This window comes from Dendrobates tinctorius, unplaced genomic scaffold (genome assembly GCF_039654945.1).
Source record: "Dendrobates tinctorius isolate UK_male_01 unplaced genomic scaffold, ASM3965494v1 ptg000011l, whole genome shotgun sequence".
NCBI lineage: Eukaryota > Metazoa > Chordata > Amphibia > Anura > Dendrobatidae > Dendrobates > Dendrobates tinctorius.
The window spans coordinates 97,461,737-97,481,456 of record NW_027361679.1 but is presented as its reverse complement, the minus strand read 5'-3'; the positions used below and the strand labels follow the sequence as shown (position 1 = coordinate 97,481,456).

At 41.0% G+C, this 19,720-nt stretch overlaps 1 protein-coding gene across 1 annotated transcript in view; it reads left to right on the top strand.

Moving 5' to 3' along the window:
* The window catches only part of TMPRSS9 (transmembrane serine protease 9), a 113,413-nt gene that overhangs the window by 52,612 nt on the left and 41,081 nt on the right, over window positions 1–19,720 (top strand). The window contains exons 6-9 of the mRNA XM_073545109.1: window positions 5,472–5,585; window positions 6,249–6,420; window positions 14,958–15,232; window positions 17,184–17,320. Coding sequence (XP_073401210.1) covers window positions 5,472–5,585; window positions 6,249–6,420; window positions 14,958–15,232; window positions 17,184–17,320 — 698 coding nt within the window. The remainder of the gene's footprint in view (window positions 1–5,471; window positions 5,586–6,248; window positions 6,421–14,957; window positions 15,233–17,183; window positions 17,321–19,720) is intronic.

Below are 19,720 nucleotides of genomic sequence, written 5' to 3'. Positions count from 1 at the left end.
TCCCAAGCAGAGTATCTGTTCATACGACCACTATAAGCCGTACACTCCATAGAGATTGTCTTTATGGAGAGTGGGCAGAAAAAAGCCTTTACTTGCACACAAGAATTGTAAGGCTCATTTTGAGTTTGCAAAAAGACATGTGGGAGACTCCCCAAATGTATGGAGGAAGGTGATGTGGTCAGATGAGACCAAAATTTAACTTTCTGGCCAACAAGGTAAACGTTACATTTGGTGCCAAACCAACACAGTTCATCACCCCAAGAACACCATCCCTACAGTGAAACATGGTGGTGGCAGCATCATGCTGTAGCGATGTTTTTCGTCTGCAGAGACAGGGAAAATGATCTGATTTGAGCGGAAAATGAATAGTGTGAAATGCAGGGATATTCTTGAGCAAAGTCTGTTTCAGTCTGTCAGTGATTTGAGACTGGTACAGAGGTTCACCCTTCCAACAAGACAATGACCCAAAGCATACTACCAAAGCAATACTTAAGTGGTTAAAGGGTAAACATGCAAATGTTTTGGAGTGGCCTAGTCAAAGACCAAATCTTAATCCAATAGAAAATCTGTGGTCAGGCTTGAAGATGGCTCTTCACCAGAGGAAACCATCTAACTTGAAGGAACTGGAGCAGTGTTGCCTTGAGGAATGGTCAAAAATCCCAATGGCAAGATGTGTAAATAGAGACATCCAAAGTGACTTGCAGCTGTAATTGCCGCAAAAGTAGGCTCTACAAAGTACTGACATTAGGGGGTGGATAGTTATGCGCACTGAAGTTTTCAGTTATTTTATCGTATTTGTTGTTTGCTTCACAATAAAAGGAAAACCAAATGTTCACAGTTGTAGGCATGCATTTTACATGAACTGATGCAAACAAAAAATGCTAAGGGGGTGAATACTTTTGCAAGTAACTGTATGCCCTAGAAGAAGCCACCGAAGAGGTGAAACCTGTATTGGTCAGAAAGTTGAACATGCTAATGTTTTTATTTCAATATTCGCATTTTTATTTGTAGCACAAGTATGAGTGATACATTTATTCTCACATTCTACTTGTAACTAATGTGAACTAAGTCTGCTTGTTGACGCTATGCAAAATCCATGCTTGTGAGAAATTGTAGAAATCGCTGAGAATGCCATAAACAGGCCCGCCATCAGGGAATTACTGCCCTTACTGGCGTATGGGGCCTGATGAGCAGAGGGGGCCCGCAGCTGACGTCATATGCCGAAATGACGCTGAGTGCCTCTGCCGAATCGTAGGTGAGGCCAGGTAAGGAAAAACTTTTTTTTTGTAAAGCCGCGGCATGGGGCTTATTATACAAGTATGGGGGTGCATTATACTTCTATGGGGGAAGGGAAAAGGGATGCATTATAATATGGTGTGCATTATACTATGGGGCTGCTGCATTATACTGCTATGGGGCTGGTGCATTATACTATGGGTACATTATACTGCTATGGGGTTTTTGCATTATACTATGGGGTACATTATAGTCCTATGGGTGCATTATACTATGGGCTGCTGCATAATACTATGGGGCTGCATTATACTCCTATGGGTGCATTATACTATAGGGCTGCTGCATAATACTATGGGGCTGCTGCATTATACTATGGGTGCATTATACTATGGGGCTGCTGCATTATACTATTTATTTATTTTACTCATTTATATAGCGCCATTAATTCCACAGCATTTTATAGACATTATTGGCACTGTCCCCGATGGGGCTCACAGTCTAAATTCCCTATCAGTATGTCTTTGGAATGTGGGAGGAAACCAGAGTACCAGGAGGAAACCCACGCAAACACAGGGAGAACATACAAACTAAGGGTTTATTATACTGTTTTGGGGCTGCTGCATTATACTATGGGTGCATTATACTATGGGGCTGCTGCATTATACTATGAGGATGCTGCATTATTCTATAGGTGTATTATAATGCTATGGGGCTGCTGCATTATACTATGGGTGCATTATACTATGGGGCTGCTGCATTTTACTCCTATGGGGCTGCTGCATTATACTCCTATGGGGCTGCTGTATTATACTCCTATGGGGCTGCTGCATTATAGTGCTATGGGGGTGCATTATAGTGCTATGGGGTGCATTATAGTACTATAGGGTGCATTGTACTGCTATGTGGGTGCATTATACTATATATGACTATGGTGTACATTATACTACTATCGGGGTGCATTATACTGCTATATACAGTTGTGGCCAAAAGTATTGACACCCCTGCAATTCTGTCAGATAATACTCAGTTTCTTCCTGAAAATGATTGCAAACACAAATTCTTTGGTATTATTATCTTCATTTAATTTGTCTTAAATGAAAAAACACAAAAAGAATTGTCCTAAAGCCAAATTGGATATAATTCCACACCAAACATAAAAAAGAAGGTGGACAAAGGTATTGGCACTGTTCGAAAAATCATGTGATGCTTCTCTAATTTGTGTAATTAACAGCACCTGTAACTTACCTGTGGCACCTAACAGGTGTTGGCAATAACTAAATCACACTTGCAGCCAATTGACATAGATTAAAGTTGACTCAACCTCTGTCCTGTGTCCTTGTGTGTACCACATTGAGCATGGAGAAAAGAAAGAAGACCAAAGAACTGTCTGAGGACTTGAGAAACCAAATTGTGAGGAAGCATGAGCAATCTCAAGGCTACAAGTCCATCTCTAAAGACCTGAATGTTCCTGTGTCTACTGTGCGCAGTGTCATCAAGAAGTTTAAAGCCCATGGCACTGTGGTTAACCTCCCTAGATGTGGACGGAAAAGAAAAATTGACAAGAGATTTCAACGCAAGATTGTGCGGATGTTGGATAAAGAACCTCGACTAACATCCAAACAAGTTCAAGCTGCCCTGCAGTCCGAGGGTACAACAGTGTCAACCCGTACTATCTGTCGGCATCTGAATGAAAAGGGACTGTATGGTAGGAGACCCAGGAAGACCCCACTTCTTACCCTGAGACATAAAAATGCAACGCTGGAGTTTGCCAATACTTACCTGAAAAAGCCTAAAACATTTTGGAAGAATGTTCTCTGGTCAGATGAGACAAAAGTAGAGCTTTTTGGGCAAAGGCATCAGCATAGAGTTTACAGGAGAAAAAAAAGAGGCAAAGAAAAGAACACGGTCCCTACAGTTAAACATGGCGGAGGTTCCCTGATGTTTTGGGGTTGCTTTGCTGCCTCTGGCACTGGACTGCTTGACCGTGCATGCATGGCATTATGAAGTCTGAAGATTACCAACAAATTTTGCAGCATAATGTAGGGCCCAGTGTGAGAAAGCTGGGTCTTCCTCAGAGGTCATGGGTCTTCCAGCAGGACAATGACCCAAAACACACTTCAAAAAGCACTAGAAAATGGTTTGAGAGAAAGCACTGGAGACTTCTAAGGTGGCCAGCAATGAGTCCAGACCTGAATCCCATAGAACACCTGTGGAGAGATCTAAAAATGGCAGTTTGGAGAAGGCACCCTTCTAATATCAGGGACCTGGAGCAGTTTGCCAAAGAAGAATGGTCTAAAATTCCAGCAGAGCATTGTAAGAAACTCATTGATGGTTACCGGAAGCGGTTGGTCGCAGTTATTTTGGCTAAAGGTTGTGCAACCAAGTATTAGGCTGAGGGTGCTAATACATTTGCCTGGCCCATTTTTGGAGTTTTGTGTGAAATGATCAATGTTTTGCTTCATTCTATTTTGTGTTTTTTCATTTAAGACAAATTAAATGAAGATAATAATACCAAAGAATTTGTGTTTGCAATCATTTTCAGGAAGAAACTGAGTATTATCTGACAGAATTGCAGGGGTGTCAATACTTTTGGCTACAACTGTATGACTATGGGGTACATTATACTATTATGGATGACTATGGGGGCAATATGGAGAGACACAGGGGAAGTATAGAGAGACATGAGGCAGAATGGGAGGACACATTGGGTCCTGAATGTGGGATATTATTACTGTAGGGGCGAATTAAAGGATATTATTTTTGAGGATACTGTTTTCAGTGTGGGGTAGGAGATGTCCTGTTACTGTGCAGGGTGACACGGTCGCTTTTTTCTTCATCTGGCGTAGTGTAGAGGTTGGGGAAAAATTGGGGCATGTGCTCCAGATAAATGTGTTATTTTTTGCAGAGACAAATCCTGGCTGGAAGAAGTGATGGCGGTGTGCTCTGGATGAGGATGAAAAGCAAAGATTAAGGACTTCAACTACCGACGTCACCAGAGAGTCAGTGTGTTACCTGTACACTGACACTATACACTGTACACTATAAACAGAACTACTGTGTATAATGTAACTGGTGATCACTGTATTATCTGTACACCGACAGCACATACAGAGCTCCTGTGTATAATGTCACCGGTGATCACTGTATTACCTGTACACTGACACAATATACAGACCTCCTATGTATAATGTCACCCGCAATCACTGTATTACCTGTACACTGACACTATATACAGAGCTCCTGTATATCATGTCACCAGTGATCACTGTATTACCTGTACACTATACTATATACAGAGCTCCTGTGTATAATGGCACTTATGGTGATATTTGTATTGTTTTTTTTATTAATGATCAGTATTGCAGAATTCGATCACTATGTTGTGGTAATATGTGATCTGATCATGGTGTGGCGGTATTTGTTCCTTGTATGTGCTATTATTCGGTCACTGTGGTGGTAATATGTGGTTTGTTCTTGGTGTGGCAGCTTTTGTTACATGCATGTGGTATTATTTGATCGCTATATGGTGGTAATATGTGGTCTGGTCATGATGTGGTGGTATTTGTACCTTGTTTGTGATATTATTGGTCATTTTAAAAATTTTAAATAAATAAAGATATACCTAAATACCTAAATTGTATTGGATATTTTAACAACTGTTTAGTAAGTTACAGTAGAGTAGAGCCTGCTCAAAAGAGTCTACCTTGTCTTAGTGGCGGGTTAAGAAATCTTTTGGCCAAAACAAAAGCTGCTGGTTATGTATTTGGTTATGGGAACTGTAAAAGTGTGATTGGCGAGGATGTAGTGCAGAAGTGGAGTTTTTCCAAGAGAGGGCGGTGGGACTGTGGATGGTTCGAGGGGTGTAGGCGGGGCTAGGATGGAGCCTGGGCGGACTCTCAAGGAGGCCCCTAAAATTTTGCCACTATGGAGCCCCGAAATTCCTAGCAGCAGCCCTGGCCACAAATGAATTTGGTGAATAAAGTGGCAACACATAAACCATGGAAGTTTAAACATTGCATTTTTCTCATAAAAAGTTGTGAGTGAAGAAGTTTGGATAATTGTTCTGTTACTTTGAACAGAAGCAGGACATTAGTGTCTTTATTTCAAATCAGGTAGTTGATGCTTCCAAAGTTGGTGGGCTTTGATGTGTTTGGGTGACTTAACCCTTACCTAATCCGAGTAGACCCCCTTTGATTTGATATTCAGTTGCTACTGTCTTGTTGCTCCCACTACAGGAAATTGCCCACCTCAAGTATTTGCCTGCAAGAACAGTCAATGCATCGTAAAGCAAAACCCAGAATGTGACAGCGTTCGCGACTGCAAGGATGGATCAGATGAGAAGAACTGCAGTGAGTTTGCATGTCAAAATTAATAGTAAAGTTGACACAATAAAAATTAAAATTTTTAAAAAACACGTTTTTATGATTGTTAAAGCTTATTTACACCACATCTCAAGGAATTTATGGCCCATCTTATGTAGTGTATATGTATGCCATACAGTTGCAAGTTTGACAGATTAAGAAGTGTCATGTTCGGCGTCTGTGCTGCGGGAATGAAGGAGCTTTGGCCTATAGAACAAAGTTTTTATTAATAACTAATGCGTTTTGGTGCCGTTTTCAAGATGAGAAAAAACACAAATATTTCCAAGATTTCCTCGTACAGTTGTAAATGTCACTTACTAACTTCCATTGTAAAACATTTATTGTATGTTTTTGTTTCTGACTGATATTCTGCACTAAAAAAGTCTAAAGAGAAGACAAACACAACACAAATCTTTTTAGATGAAATCGGATTTCAGATTGTGACACAGGGGAGTGAGGAAACATTCCCCTATACGTCCCTAGAGACTTTTTTGTGTCTCCTTCTGCCTGGATCCATTACTCCTTTTTATGTAAAAAGATGCATGGGAGTGACTGTCTCCTGAATGTGATGTGCAGGGGTCTTTACTCATTTGACTATTAGTTATTCAATGGTGACTGCTTATTATGCCCTCCTTCTTACTGTTCCTTTAGACTGTGGTACTCGACCTGCGATGCAAAAAGCCAACAGAATAGTTGGCGGGTCAGATGCTTCAAAAGGAGAGTTTCCATGGCAGGTTAGCCTCAGAGAGAACAATGAACACTTCTGTGGAGCCACCATAATAAGTGCTAAGTGGCTGGTGTCAGCAGCTCACTGCTTCAATGAGTAAGTATAGCTGGAGTTTAGAGCTAATTCCAGTATTCATTTATTTCAAAGAGTGCAAGTCATAAATTGCAACTGTATGATAAGTGTATATGTTCTGGTAAGGGTATGTTCCTAATGGTGATTAGGTTCTGTTCCCTTGCTTTCGACAGTAATGAAACCTACTTTGGGAGAATGTTGTGGGCATTCTCCTTGAGAAGTACAGAAGTGTGGATGCATAGATATATCATTCATTATCAATCATGAAAAAAATCTACTGTAGGCATCGAACATGGCACCTACAGGATGATATTGCTCACTACTTTAGAATAAGTCTGCAGTTTTTTTTGTTATGTAATCTGAAAGCAACCTGAGGTAGGGACAGAGACCCCAATACCAGCAATGTATCACTTAGTTTCCTCGGTACAGTAGTTATGATAGAGCCACAGTTTTCTCTTTGGGGTATGTTTCCACGGTCAGTATTGGCAGCGCTTTGGATGCAACACATGTCCGTTCCGTCCAAAGCGATGCCGGTTTTGGAACGCAGGTGATTTCGCATGTGTTCATTAAACCATGCGGAATCACTGCATCCTATACATTGTATGGGTGACTTTATTTTGCGGAGATGGAGCATCTCCGCAAGATAAATAGACATGCTGCGGTCTGGAAACATTGATGGATCGTGATTCCACTCGCAGCTGTTAGTGGCACATGACGGCTGATCAGATCAGCCGTCATGTGCATGAAAAGATGCAGGCTCAGTCCCTGAGTCGGCATCAAAGAGGATGAGGCAACCTATGACATACCCATACATCATTAATTGCAAAGGGGTTAAAGAATAACTCCCATCAAAATGTTTATCCTCTTAATATATTGCAATCATCATATTATATAGCACTGTGTCCTTACAATTCCTCATTTTGGCTTTCTACCCTGTCAATTCTTCTCTTTTCACTTGTCCATGTATAACAACTTGTACAGTGATGGCTGAAAGTGTTGGCACCCTTAAAGTTGTTCTAGAAAAAGTAAGTATTTCTCCAAGAAAATAATTAAAATGATTTGTTATACACTTATTTCCTTTGGTGTATTTGAACAGCACAAAAAAAAACAGAGTAAAAACATGTAAATTTAACATAATTTCACACAAAACGCCAAAAATGGGCTGGACAAAATTTTTGGCACAATCAACTTAATTTTTGGTAGCACACCTTTTGAAATAAATAACTGCAATCAACCGCTTCCTATAACCATCGACAAGCTTCTTATACTTCTCAACTGGAATTTTTGTTCACTCTTCTTTTGCAAACTGCTCCAGGCCTCTCATATTTGGAGGGTGCATTGTCCCAACAGCAATTTTTAGATATCTCCACAGTTGTTCAATAGGATTTAGATCCAAAGTCATTGCTGGCCACTTCAGAACTCTCTAGAGCTTTGTTTCCATACATTTCTGGATGCTTTTTGAAGTATGTTTGGGGTCATTGTCCTGCTGGAAGATAAATGACCTAGAACGCAAACCCAGAACACTGGGCACTCCATTGCAACCCAAAACTCTTTGGTAATTTTCAATTTCATGATGCCTTGCACACAGTCAAGGCACTCAGTGCAATGGCAGCAAAACAGACCCAACACATCTTTAAACCTCCACCATTTATGACTCTAGGTACTGTGATCTTTTCTTTGTAGGCCTCATTCTGTTTTCAGTAAACAGTAGAATGATATGCTTTACCAAAAAGCTTTATATTGGTCTCATCTGCCCACAAGACACTTTTCCAGAACGATTTTGGCTTCATTTTGACAAACTGAAGTCTATATTTTTTATGTCATTGAGTCAGCAGTGGGGTCCTCCTTAGTCTCCTGCCATAGCATTTCATTTTATCCAAAAGTCAACAGATAGTTTGCGCGGACGCTAATGCACCCTGAGCCTGCAGGACAGCTTGAATTTCTTTGGAACTAGATTGGGACTGCTTACCCACCATCCAGACTATTCTGTGTTGCAAACTATCTTCAATTTTTCTTTGCGTCCACATCAAGACAGATTAGCTACAGTGCAATGGGTTGTAAAGTTCTTGACTATGTTGTGCACCGTGGACAAAGGAACATCAAGATCTCTTAAGATGGACTTGTATCCTTGAGATTTTTTATATTTTTTATTAATTTTGGTTCTCAAGTCCTTAGACAGTTCTCTTCAGCTCTTTCTGTTCTCCATGCTTATTGTGGCACCCACACACACACAATGGAAAAGATTGAATCAACTTATCATCTTTCTATCTAGTTTCAGGGGTGATCTTAATATTGCCAACACTTTTTAGTTGCCATAGGTGATTTTGAATGATAATCACATGCTTGGAGAAAAGTTATTTTCCTGCAATTTTGGAAAAGTTCTAACAATTTTGTCTGGCCCATTAGTGGGTATTTTTTGTGAAATTATGTCGAATTTGCATTTTATGGGGTTTTTTTGTGTTGTTCTAGTATACATAAAAGAAATAAAAATGTGTAAAGCAAAACATGTATAATTGCAATAATTTTCTTGGAGAAATACTTCAATTTCTGGAACAACTTTAAGGGTGCCAACACTTTCGGCCAGGACTGTATGTGCACCAGTACTTACTTGCATTCTGTTTCTTTGATAAAAGGTAGCGATTGCTTCTTTGACTTTTTGTGCCATTTACATTTCTGTCATTCAGTGTGCCAACCTCCTTGGCTAACCATGCATGGACAATATGATCAATCACCAGTTTAGGGCATCACTATATAATTGAACTCTGATAATTACAGTAATGATGTTTAACCCCTTAAAGAATGCCGATACACATTAAAACAGCAGCCATTAAGGATACTTATTCCAAGGGTAGACGAGACCCTGGAGAACAGGATCAGGGCCAGATTTTCCAGTCATGTGATCGCCATTATTCAATGAATAATGGTGATTGCAAAAAAGTGAGTGCGCAGTTACAATTATTTCTGTTGCTTCTGACATGATATATCCCGAGAACCTCTGATACCTCCACCATCCCCAGGACCTCCTGATCCGTCCCTTGGACCGGCATCATCTTCCTGGTAAAAAAAATGTCGGTCGCAAGCGCAGTGCGCCTGCCGAGATCTGCCGGCCGGTACCCAGCTACAATAGGCAATTTTTCCTATTGGTTCATTTTGATCCCTGTGCTAGACCTTATCACAGGGATCAAAAGAAAAAAATTGTCAAATCCCTCTTTGTCACTCCACTTAGTTAAAAATTAGGGTTGTGTTAGGGATAGGGTTGGTGTTAGGATTGTGTTAGGGTTGGGATTGGAGTTAGAAATGGTTTTTTTTCAAAAGTATAAAAAAATAACGAAATGATGGCTAGTGTTCAGTGCAAGTGATCGCTACTTGAGTATCCATCGGGTGCTCGGGTATGCAAGGAGTATGGTGAAACATATGGAGCAGGGACTCGAGCATGTCACTCGATCACCCGCAATACTCGGTGCATACCCGAGCACCCGATGCAAACTGGAGTAGCGATCACTTGCGCTCAACACTAATTACAGCATATTCAATATGACGACCTAATGATATAAAATTCTGTGTCACACCTGTGGGCTCAAAATACTCACTATACCCCTGGATAAAATCTTTGAGGGGTGTGGTTTCGAAAATGGGGTCACTTGTGGGTGGTTGTGGTGTCCAAAATGGGGTCACTTGTGAGTGGTTTCCACTAATGATTCCAGCAAATTTCACATTCAAAAAGTCAAATTTTTCACTTCCGAGCCCTGCCGTGCGCCCACACACAAATAAGGTATTGGCGTGCTCAGGAGAAATTGCACAACAAATTTTGATGTCCATTTTCTCCTGTTACCTTTGTGAAAATAAAAACGTTTGTGTAAAGTGCATTTTTGGTGAAAAAAATTAAATATTCATTTTTTCTTTCCACATCCTGTGAAGCACCTGAAGGGTTAATAAACTTCTTGAATGTGGTTTTGAGCACCTTGAAGGGTGCAGTTTTTAGAATGGTGTCACTTTTGGGTACTTTCTGTCATATGGGCCACTCAAAGTCACTTCAAATGTGATGTGGTCCCTAAACAAAATGGTTTTTGTAAATTTTGTTGGAAAAATGAGAAATCGCTGGTCAACGTTTAACCCTTCTATCTTTCTAACAAAAAAATCATGTTTCAGAAATTGTGCTGATGTAAATTAGACATGTGGACATGTGGGAAATGCTATTTATTAACTATTTTGTTTCACATATCTCTCTGATTTAAGGGCATAAACATTAAAATTGCTAAATTTTCAAATTTTTGCCAAATTTCTTTTTTTTTAGAAATAAACACAAGCAATGTCAAATAAATTTTATTACTATCATGAAGTACAATATGTCATGAAAAAATAGTCTCAGAATCAGTGGGACATGTTGAAGCTTTCCACTTTATCACTCATAAAGTGATAGTGGTCAGAATTGTAAAATTTGGCTTGGTCTTTAAGGTCAAAATTGGCTCGGTCATTAAGGGGTTAAAGGGAACCTGTATGTCAATTCATGCTGCACAAACCACAGACAGTATGATGCATACTGTCTGTGGATTGGGCAGCATGAATAGCCTTTCAGGTTCCCTTTAAATAGGACATACAACTCTGTCTCACCCTTGTTGCTACTGAACTTTAAACATTTCTTGCTGATAGTGTCTTTTTTACCTTCATGGCTATTTTCCTACAACATACAGTATGATGCTTTATTCAAGAGGTTTAGTACATATTTTAATGAGTTTTCAAAAAAGTCAGGATTGAGATGGGGATAACATTTTGCCTACCATAAATGTTTAACCCAACAAACCAAGTCATTTTGCTGAGTTCACTTTAAAGTGTACTTCTAACTATATAAAATACTAGCTGAAGAGCCCGGCGCTGACCGGGCATAGTAACTAACCACAGTAAGTTATAACAAATTATAATGATTATATCTATATATATAAAGCCAAGTGTATAGCCCCGCCCACTCCGCATAGCCACATTCACTATAATATCCCACACATCCCGTCAGCCAGAGCTACCAGACTACTACCCCTAATATCCCACATTGTCCCGTCAGCCAGAGCCACCAGACTTCTACCCCTAATATCCCACATCATCCGTTCAGCCAGAGCTACCGTCATACTACCCCTAATATCCCACAACGTCCCGTCAGCCAGAGCCACCGGACAACTACCACTAATATCCCACATCATCTCTTCAAAGCCACCGGATTACTGCCCCTAATATCCCACATCATCCCATCAGCCATAGCCACCGGACAACTACCACTAATATCCCACATCATCCCATCACAGCCGCCGGACTACTATCCCTAATATCCCACATCATCCCGTCAGCCAGAGCCACCGGACTACTACCCCTAATATCCCAGCCTGGGGTCAGAACTAGAGCACTGAGTGGAATGGCCCTAACTTCCATACCGGGGATCCCTTTAAGAGAGGCCTGGCGTCAGAACCATAGTGCTGAATAGATTTGCCCTGATTTCCATACCAATGATCCCTTTAATAGAAGCCTGGGGTGAGAATCAGAGCACTGAGGGATTTACCCTAACTTCCATACCGGAGATCCCTTTAAGAAAGGCCTGGGGTCAGTACCAAAGCGCAGAGTAGATTTGCCCTCACTTCCATACTGGGGATCCCTTTACGAGAGCCTGGGATCACAACCAGAGTGCTGATACCAATGATCCTTTTAATAGAATCCTGGGGTCAGATTCAGAGCGCTGAGGGGTTTGCCCTAACTTCCATACAGGAGATCCCTTTAAGAGAGCCTGGGGTCAGTACCAGAGCATTTGAAGGCAATTGCCCTGACTTCCATATCGGGGATCCCTTTAAGAGAGCCTGGGGTCAGAACAAGAAAGCTGAGTGGAATTGCCCTAACTTCCATACCGGGGATCCCTTTAACAGAGGCCTGGGGTTAGAACCAAAGGGCTGGATGGATTTTGCCCTGATATCCATAACAATGATCCCTTAAATAGAAGCCTGGGGTCAGAATTAGAGCGCTGAGGGATTTGCCCTAACTTCCATACTGGAGATCCCTTTAAGAGAGGCCTGGGGTCAGTACCAAAGTGCAGAGTGGATTTGCCCTCACTTCCATACTGGGGATCCCTTTAAGAGGGGCCTGGGGTCAGAACCAGGGTGGTTAGTGGAATTGCCCTAACTTCCATTCCAAAGATTCCTTTAAGAGACCCTGGGGTCAGAATCACAGAGCAGATTGGAACAGTCCTAACTTCCATACCGGGGATCCCTTTAAAAGACCCTGGGGTTAAAACCAAAGCACTGGATGGATTTGGCCTGACTTCCATACCGGAGATCCCTTTAAGAGGGAAGATGTGCCTATGGGATGGAGGATGTGTATTGGGTATATGGGCACGAGAAGGGGGATTTATTTCTGTCATGTGCCCTCTGCTGCTTTCTGGGGGGCAGACAATGGCTGGGAGCTTATGTTCCCGGGGATGCTAGATTTCTCCCACCTGGTCACTGTCTGCTGAGGTGTTTTCTGGAGTAGGAAAACTGTTGCTCATAGCAACCAATCACAGCTCACCTTCTTTTAAACAGCTCTGGTGAAATGAAAGATGCTTAGTGATTGGTTGCAAGGAAAACTGTTGCTCATAGCAACCAATCACAGCTCAGCTTCTTTTAAACAGCTCTGGTGAAATGAAAGATGCTTCATGATTGGTCGGTGATACACACACACACACACACACACACATACATTCAATTTTATATATATATATATATATATATATATACATAGATTAAAGCCTCATTCAGACATCCATTTTTCATGTGTGTGTTCTGTGTTTTTCACAGATAAAACATGAACACATTATTGTCTATGAGGCTGTTCACATGTCCGATTTTGAACAGAGGCACGGATGAAAATCACCTATACCACCGTATAGTTCAGAGAACATCATGGACAGCACTCGTTTCCATTCATGGGCAATTCATGTGCTTGTAAGGGTGGTGGACAATAGCTATCGCGTTCCTACCACTGAAGACACGAATTGCGTTGTTGTAGGGTAGTGTGGATAATGTCTTGCGTCTTATGTAAATATTGTGTAATGTAAATTGTAATGTATTGTGACATAATGTGGAGTTTGTCGGTAGGATCATTTGGAGTTAATGTTTGGGACTAACCCACAATGAGAGGGGAAAGTGTTAGGGAGAGTGACTGCTTCCTGCTGGGAAGACAGATAGTGCCTGAAAGTGCTGTGTGAGTGGACTTAGAGGTCCATGGTGAATAGTGCCGCATTCGAGGGTGACCCTAAAAGATAGGAGACTGAAGAGATAGGGAGATTCTGAGGATAAGTAACAGAGAGACAGAATGGCCTTCCGGAGACAGGTCCCAGAAAAGTATGCCAAACCACGAGACCTTGATCTTGTAACCCTGAAAAGTAATGGTCCTAAACAGGACTTAGTGACTAGGACTAGTGAAGTGCCCTGATCAGGAGTTCCAGGGTGCCAGTAGTGGAAGAAATAGAATGCAGAACCACTGAACAAGTAAAGGAGACTTGTTAATCAGGACTGTAGAGTTAAAGCTGGCTTGTGAAGTAGGAAAAAACTGTGGACATACTGTAAATGCACTGGAGTAGACTACAGAGGAAGGATACTGTGTGGAAGATGCGTCGCACTGTAAAGGAAATGTCCATAAGACTGTGTACCCACTATCCCTTGTATATAGCCCTTATCAAGTTATTGTTCAGTATAGAGTTTATTTTTTAATAGTGGTCTCCCTCATTGAACTGTGGAACATCTGGTCCTGGCAAACCTGCAACAATGGTTACATGAGGCCTGCATGGGCCAAAGGCTCTCACAATACAGCTCTGCACACCCAGCCAGGGCCTCCACTTTCATGTAACTTGCAGGCGACGGTTCATGCTCTCCATGATTAACATTGCAATGGTTAGTAGAAGCTTTACAATTTTATTTTCATTCGAGAAAATCACTTATGATTGACTGATGGTCAAACGTGACACACTGACCAAACCCTGATGAAAATTTTTTATTATTATTATTATTTTTGCTTATCAGGAACCTCACTGACATCTGAATGAGGCCTAAAACATTGTAGGAGTGAGCTCAATAATTGTTCTGTAACAGATTCTGCCTCTAAAAAGTAGTTTGTTATCCACATTTCGGGCTGGTTAAATTTATGTACTAAAAGACAGGGGGCGATTCATCAAACCTTTTTTGACAGATTTTTGGCAAAAAAAAAAGCAAATGCGAAGTTACACAAAGAATGTGACTTTTGGCTTGTTCACGCCATTCTCACCACAGCTCCAACAAAGTAGGCAGAGCTAAGGCGGACTGGGGGCCACATTGGGGTGTGGAGAACCCTGCTCATTAATTCATGATGAGCGATGGCATTCCATGGAGTAAGATTTGTGACAAGGCGTACACCAACACGTGCCCTGTTTACTCCAAAACGCCCCCTCATTAAGACCACTGCCGATCTTGATTGGCCCCCAGAGTGTCTATTGGTTGTATATGTTTGGAGGCTGTTTGATGTGAACTTTTCTCCTTACACTTCTAACTATGCTCTTTAAATGTTTTCTCAAGTTTTCAGGATCCAGCTGTGTGGGTGGCTTACATAGGATCCACATCTTTAAGTGGCTCAGACAGCAGCACAGTAAAAGCCTCCATTAAAAGCATTGTAAAGCACCCTTCTTACGACCCGGACACTGCGGATTATGATGTGGCTGTACTGGAACTGGAGTCTGAATTACGCTTCAACAAATACACCCAACCAATCTGCCTACCAGCTTCCACTCACGTCTTCCCCATGGGCAAGAAGTGCATTATTACTGGATGGGGCTACCTCAAAGAGGACAACTGTAAGACATGCAATATGATGACATTTTCACTGATTAGGGTAAAAGTATTCCTTTATTATTCTGTACAAGCATCACCAGGTGCTTGAAATAAGTGACATAAAGAGCTTGCGGATGAAGAGGTAATGTTTCGACCAGCATCACATACCAGGCGGACGAGTCACGCTTCATCACACACAAGTTTACCCGGGACTTACCCTCCCACGAATACTTCTATTTTTCCTCTCCAAAAGTGAGGTTTGAAAAGAGACCAATCCTGGTCGAAACGTTACCTCTTCGTCCGCAAGCTCTTTTTGTCACTTATTTCATGCACCTGGTGATGCTTGTACAGAATAATGAAGGAATACCTATATTTGCACTATCATCTACCATTTGAGTGCGGCTGATTCTATTTTGTGTATTGGACTTTGCGTTCATCCAGCACCATTTTTCCTGATAGACAGAGTGCACATCATTCTCTCGATATTAGGGCAAAAGTATATTAATATTTTCTGGTATGTTTCAAACCCTTAAACGCATAGGGGCCAAGACTGTTTTTTTTTTACAACACTCTGGATCCAGAGTGCACTGGAGTATGATGCACCATATTCATTGAGAGGCATGCGCTTCCTAATGCATTTAGTCTTACAGCACTATGAGAAATGTATGGGGCTGTGTTAGACCACGCCTCCGCAAAAGTTTTTGGAACTAGCGAAAAAACATCAGAAGTAATAGTTGCTGAAAAATGTTATGATTTTTCAATCAGTTTAAACCGGATTTCTGACGCAAACTGTTTAATGAATAGGCTCCATTGTCTATTCAGGGTGGTTTTAGGCAACTTTCTTTCACATCATAAATTAAGCAAGCTGTAGCTTTAAAACACCAACAATAAATAAATTAGATCACGTGATGGCAATGTGAGAGAGCTAAAAATGAATGAATCTGATATAAAAGTGCACAATATGACTTACAATGTAATTATGATTAAGTGCAGAGTGCACGCCAAAATATCAGAGGAGATATGCATGGAAAGATGAATCGTAATGATGCGAAGAAAGCAAATATATGTAGAATGTGAGATAAAGTATAGAACATGATGGTATCACATATATGAACCTCAGGTATAGATCACATTGTAAGAGTAATAAAGGTATATGCAGACAGAAATGTACTGTATATGTTAAAGAGTAAAGTGTTTTCCTGGACTGGACCTTAAGGCCACATTCATACGTTCAGTATTTTGGTCAGGATTTTACCTCAGTATCTGTAAGCAAAAACTAGAAGTGGAACAATCAGAGGAAAAGTATAATAGAAAAACGTCACCACTTCTGGATTTATCACCCACTCCTGGTTTTGGCTTACACATACTGACCAAATACTGATGTGTGCCTGTGACTTGAAAGGGAACCTGCACGTGAAAAAATACTATTAACCTGCAGATATGTGGTCAATCTGTAGGTTAATAGTATTCTAAATTTGCACGGTGCCGGCACTTAGACCCCCAATACCGGGAGGAAATTAACTGTATTCCTCCAGGTAGCGTTTGGGTTTTAGTCATGGGGTTGGCACCAGCACACTCTATGTATAGAGAACAGCGGCTGTAACCGCACCCCCAGGCCTGACTGACAGCAGCGCATCATTAGAGCCAGCTGTCAGTCAGTGCTGAGGGGCGGTTACAGCTGCTGTTCTCTATACACAGAGCAGTGACTGAACCCACCCTGCCCCGTGACTGAAAACAAAACTACCGGGTTCTAGGTGGCGGCACCGGACAGGTTTAGAAAACTTGTAACCTGCCTATTAACCCCATATCTGCAGGTTAATAGTGTTTTTTCACATGACAGATTCCCTTTAACAAACTCTTCAAATTACAAACTAGTCGATATCCTAAATTCACAAAAAAAAGGTCAATATCTATATCCAAGTTCTAACTATTATCAATGAGAACAAAATAAGTCTTCAACATTTGTAATTTCAGTGGTGAAACCTGAAGTGCTGCAAAAAGCTACAGTGGCCTTGATGGATCAAACTCTCTGCAATAGCCTCTACAGCAACGTGGTCACAGACAGGATGGTGTGTGCTGGTTATTTGGAGGGCAAGATCGATTCCTGCCAGGTAATCGAACATTAGGTGTTCCATATATTTTGCATATGTGTCAAAGGGAATTACTGATAAGTTTAGAAATAGTTTGCACCAAAACAATTTGCTCCCTGTAAGATTTAGAAATAATTAGAGAGATTATGAATTGTTATTACAGATTTACGACACGAAATGTTCACCACTAAAAAAATAACATAACATGTAAATTAGGGATAGGTGATGTGATAAATGTGAAACTTTTATTACAATATTAAATTAATACCTATATATGGTTTCGTTATATTTCATGACCTACCTAGGGTCTCTTTGGTCTCATGGTCTTTATTTCTTGCAGTAAGATAGTTTATTGTCTAATGTTGTATTCTAAGTTATTCTAGATTTTGGCTGGTTCTTAGCTATAATATATGCATATGCTTTGCTACATTACATAATTGCTTTTTATGTGTTTTGTTTGTATTATATTGGCCAGGGCCTTTTGTTTACAGGAGGTATGGGATAGTTCTAGCCACTTATGGTGGGCTAGTTCTGTTTGGAGCACAATAATTAATTTTTTAAAGGGGCACGCTCATCAGAAAATGACCTATTGTTTAAAATCAGATTTTTTGTGTTACATTTATTTTTATAAAAATGTTGCCTGTTTTTTTTTTTTCAATCTCACGATTTTTATAAAAAAAAAAAAATTAAAATTAGTAACATTATCTTTGGAATTTTCTAACCACCAGCACTGGTGCTTTTTTCGACTCATACTTCTCATCCTTATAGGAAGAGTTCACAGAAGTTTTCTTATCATCTCAGGCAGGATTACAATGACAGGCAACATCCTATCCACAGCTGATAACACCGGATCCACCAATCACGGAGTAGGTGATATCATGGCTGATCCTGCTCCTCCTCTCTTCACAATGACCTTTGCACAAGCTGACTACACTTCAGCACAAAAGATTTCCTAAAACAACAGAAGTTAGAGTCTAAAGGTACTGTCACACTTAGCGATGCACCAGCGATCCTGACCAGCGATATGACGCGGTCAGGATCGCTGGTACATCGCTAAGTGGTCGCTAGTGAGCTGCCACACAGGCAGATCTCACTAGCGACATCGCAGGGGACGGGGGTCGCTACTTACCTGTCACACCAGGCGATCCTGCGTCCTCCCGCCCGTCTCCACGCTCGTCTCTCCACAGGAAGCGCCGCAGGAAGCTGACGATGAGAAACGGTCCAGGACGTTCTCGCGCGATCAGCGATAACCAGCGGGGGAGCGGGTCGTAGGTAAGTATCACACATAGCGATATCGCTAGCAATATCGCTATAACGTCACAAGTTATAGCGATATTGCTAGCGATATCTCTTAGTGTGACAGGCCCTTAAAATATGTGTCAGGGTCAACCAAAATAAAAAATATAAAGAACCCTTAAAAGACAAATTTTATTAGACATGATTAAAACCAACCATGACAAATAAACCGACCAAAGCTAAAAAAAAGCAGGAGAGTGACCATGGTCCCCATGGCTGAGTGTCATGTAGCGCCTGGCAGCACCATAGTCTCCGAATATCCCTAAACTGATATCCTATATGCAATTAATACCTTGCCGTGGGGATTTGCACCCTAAAGGATAAATGATAATGGTGCCCCTGCTCAAATGGTGGCTGTCTCTAAATTACCCTAAATTCCCCTATAAATAACCCCGAGGGTCATTCAAGGACTTTAGTGCTGCCAGGTGCTTCCTTACATCAAGCGTCAGGGCCGATAGTCAATCTCCTGCTGTTTTTAGCTTTTGCCTGTTTATTTGTCACACAGTTGGTTTTAATGCATATCTAATAAAATTTGTCTTGTAAGGGCTCCACAGATTGTGCTACGTAAAAAAAGACATTGGCAAACATTTTTTAAAAATACACTTAGAGCTTTCTTCAAACGTCTATTTTTTTGTGTCCGTATGCGGTCTATTTTTTAAGGGTCACAAATATGGACACACGCACACACATTGTATTTAATGGTGGTGTGCACATGTCAGGTTTTTCACACAGACACATGTCAGTTTTGTTTTGTTTTGTTTGCGCATCACGGACAAAATGCATGCTGCACACGTGAACACTAATGACAAACCAGCAAAGGCTAAACAGATAGCTGTGGGTTGATAGTAATAGCAAAAATAAAGTCCTTTATTTGAAATAAAAATTAACACCCTGTTCTACACATCACGTCATTTTTTTCCTGGGGTCCCACCAGTAAAATCACCAGGAAAAGCTAAGCAAACAGTTGTGAGCTGTTATTAATAGCCTGGGAACCTTATGGAGTATTGTCCCTTGTCCCAGATTATTAACATTAGTCCCCAGCCATGAGCTTTCACTTTGCTGGCTCTGAAAATTGCACGGTAGCCCACGCCATTTTTTTTCATTCTTTCATTGCCTCCTAGCCAT